We start from the raw sequence: 2442 nt of genomic DNA, 5'->3' as shown, positions 1-2442 counted from the left end.
TGAGGGGGACACCGAGAGAGCCGTGAGTGTGGGGCTGAGGAGTGCGGGGACAGCGACGGGGGCGCAGGGAGATGAGGGATTTGGGATGGGCATCGCATTTTTGGGGAAGGGGCGCTGCGAGTCAAAAGATTCGGGGAGGGAATGCTGAGGGCGATAAGGGATTTAGGGAGGGAGTTTAGGAGGAACAAGGATTTGGGGAGGGGGAGAAGAGGTTTGGGGAGGGGTTTCTGGGGGCTCGAAGATTCGGGGAGGAGGTGTTGAGGCTAGTCGAAGAATCTGGGGGGGGCAAGGATTTGCGGAGGGGATCAAAGATTTGAGGAAGGGATTCAGGGATTCTGGGAGAGGGTGTTAGGGTGGTCAGGATTCGGGGAGGGGGTTTTGGGGGGAACAAAGATTTGGGACGGGGGGATCAGACTTTGGGAGGGGAGTGCTGAAGTAGCAGGAAAGCAATGATCAGTGGGAGCGTTAGAGAAGTAGGTATTGGGAGAGGCACTGGGAGACCGAGGCTTTAGGGTCCGGGCATTGGAGAGGGGTGCTGGGTGCTTCGGGGGTGAGGGGCTCTGTGCACCCCCCGGGTCTCCTCTGAGGGGCGCCGGGGTGCCCGCCTCGTCCCTCACCCAGGAGCCATGTACACGTCCAGACTCTTCACCCTCGTCCTGGTGGTGCAGCCGTCCCGTGTCCTCCTGGGCATGAAGAAGCGCGGGTTCGGCGCCGGGCTGTGGAACGGCTTCGGGGGAAAGGTACAGCCCGGGGAGAGCATCGAGGAAGCTGCCCGCAGGTGAGGGATGGGCCGGCACCCCGGGGACAGGTATGGGGGCACGGGTGAAGGTGTTGGACCATCGGCAGTGGGCTGCAGGTGGAGGTACCACGGTCATCTGGTCAGTGACACCCGCGTGTTACCCACCACTGCAGTCAGGAGCCACCTGCTCCACAGGTGATGAGGGATCATGCACATGTACATGCATCTTTAACTGCCATCCAATCTGTGAGCAACTGGAACTTCCTGTGTCCTCCCTCCCATCTCCCAAACTCTGATCTAAACTGAGTCTGTGAGTGGTGGGTGGAGGTTCTTGCACTCTTCAGAGAGGTGCAGGGTTTAATTTTGGCTATGTAGCAGACCTACAGCTAATTTAAATAATAAGCCAAATTGCTTATTGTTTAAATTTTGAAGCTGTTGAACAGATGCCACCTTCCAGTAGCATTTTTAGTACTGCATGAAAACATAGCCACAAAATAGCAGGAATTCTTAGGGGGCCCTTATAAAAAGCCCTGTAGAAATTTATTATTTGATTGTATGGTGACATTTTTAAGTGCTAATGCTGAGTAGGGGAATTGAATTTCATCAGTAAAAAGGCACAGTGTAATTTTTGAAACCTTTGGTACCGATTTCTTGTAGTTCTTTCATCTGTCTGGTCATTAAAACAAAGTAACAGATCACAGCTAAATTGCTAAACTCCTCTAAAAATTAGGTACCTTGTTCTTTACATGAGTGTTGCTGATACAAAGCCACACTTTGCCATCTCCTCGGTTTCTGATACGTGCCCAAAACTGCCCTTGCACCTGCAGGAAGATCGATGATGGTGTGCTCAGCTGGTACCCAACAGCCTCTGCCCTCAACAGCCTCCACAGCTGTGCCAGCACAACCACCTGGGCTCTGTGGTGAGCTGGGCCCGGGGACAGAAGGGTTTCTGTGCAGGTGTGCTATTACCGATGGCCTGGTTCCTACAGTATATCACCGTGTCCTGCAGCCATAGGGAGGAGGAGGAGAGAAGATCCAGCAGGCAGGAACTGTGCAGCAAGATTTATTCATTTAATTACTTTACAAACTCTTTTATAGACTTTTTTTCTTCATAGTCTAATTGGACAAAGGACCAGCCACCCCTTGGGGGTGATTGGCTAAAATCCTAAAACATCCATTGTCAAAATATTTTTCTACTATACCATAAACAAGACTTTTCAAGGTTGCAGGTGGCTTGGTTGTTTACATTCCCTGCTACCTCTTCTGTGAGAGAGAAAAGTCTCTCACGGACTTAGAAAATAGTAAGAAAATCCTCTCTAGCAGCATTTTTGTACCTACAGTGTGCTCCCACCAGCACATGGCCTTAATGTACCTGACACTTCATCATGGCTTTTTGTGTAATTTGTCATCTCTGAGTGGAGGGAGGGACTTAAGTTTTGTCACTTAACACTTGCTAGGCTTACACTGCCTCTGACTGTGGGGTAAATCTAATGGTTTCATGTAGCGTTGGATTTCCTGGGTGTGTGTTCACCTGTGCTGGCCCCGAGTTTGACACCAGAACTTCTGTTCACACAAGACATCAAGTGCTAAAATTTTCATCAATCCCAAAGCAATGTGCCACAGCACAGCCAGCACCTGCTGCTGGGGACTGTCCCCATCCCTTCACCTGCAGTTTACTCCAGAATGACACAACCAGTTCCTGC

The 2442-nt window shown here is 51.0% G+C and overlaps 1 protein-coding gene across 3 annotated transcripts in view; it reads left to right on the top strand.

Annotated features, from left to right (window-relative positions):
• Window positions 1-6: 6 nt before the first annotated feature.
• NUDT1 (nudix hydrolase 1) overlaps window positions 7-2442 on the top strand; it is a 4925-nt gene continuing 2489 nt past the window's right edge. The window contains exons 1-2 of one of the 3 annotated variants that reach the window (XM_017734112.1): window positions 7-22; window positions 641-778. In XM_017734112.1, the coding sequence (XP_017589601.1) occupies window positions 690-778 (89 nt within the window). In that variant the 5' untranslated portion in view covers window positions 7-22; window positions 641-689. Of the gene's footprint in view, window positions 73-614; window positions 779-2442 lie in introns of all 3 variants that reach the window. The other 2 variants (XM_008633473.2, XM_017734111.1) reach the window with 2 other exon arrangements.

Source organism: Corvus brachyrhynchos, unplaced genomic scaffold, assembly GCF_000691975.1.
Source record: "Corvus brachyrhynchos isolate BGI_N302 unplaced genomic scaffold, ASM69197v1 scaffold5, whole genome shotgun sequence".
In the NCBI taxonomy this organism is placed as follows: Eukaryota; Metazoa; Chordata; class Aves; order Passeriformes; family Corvidae; genus Corvus; species Corvus brachyrhynchos.
The sequence above is the reverse complement of the archived record's forward strand: the minus strand, read 5'-3'. Positions and strand labels throughout refer to the sequence as shown.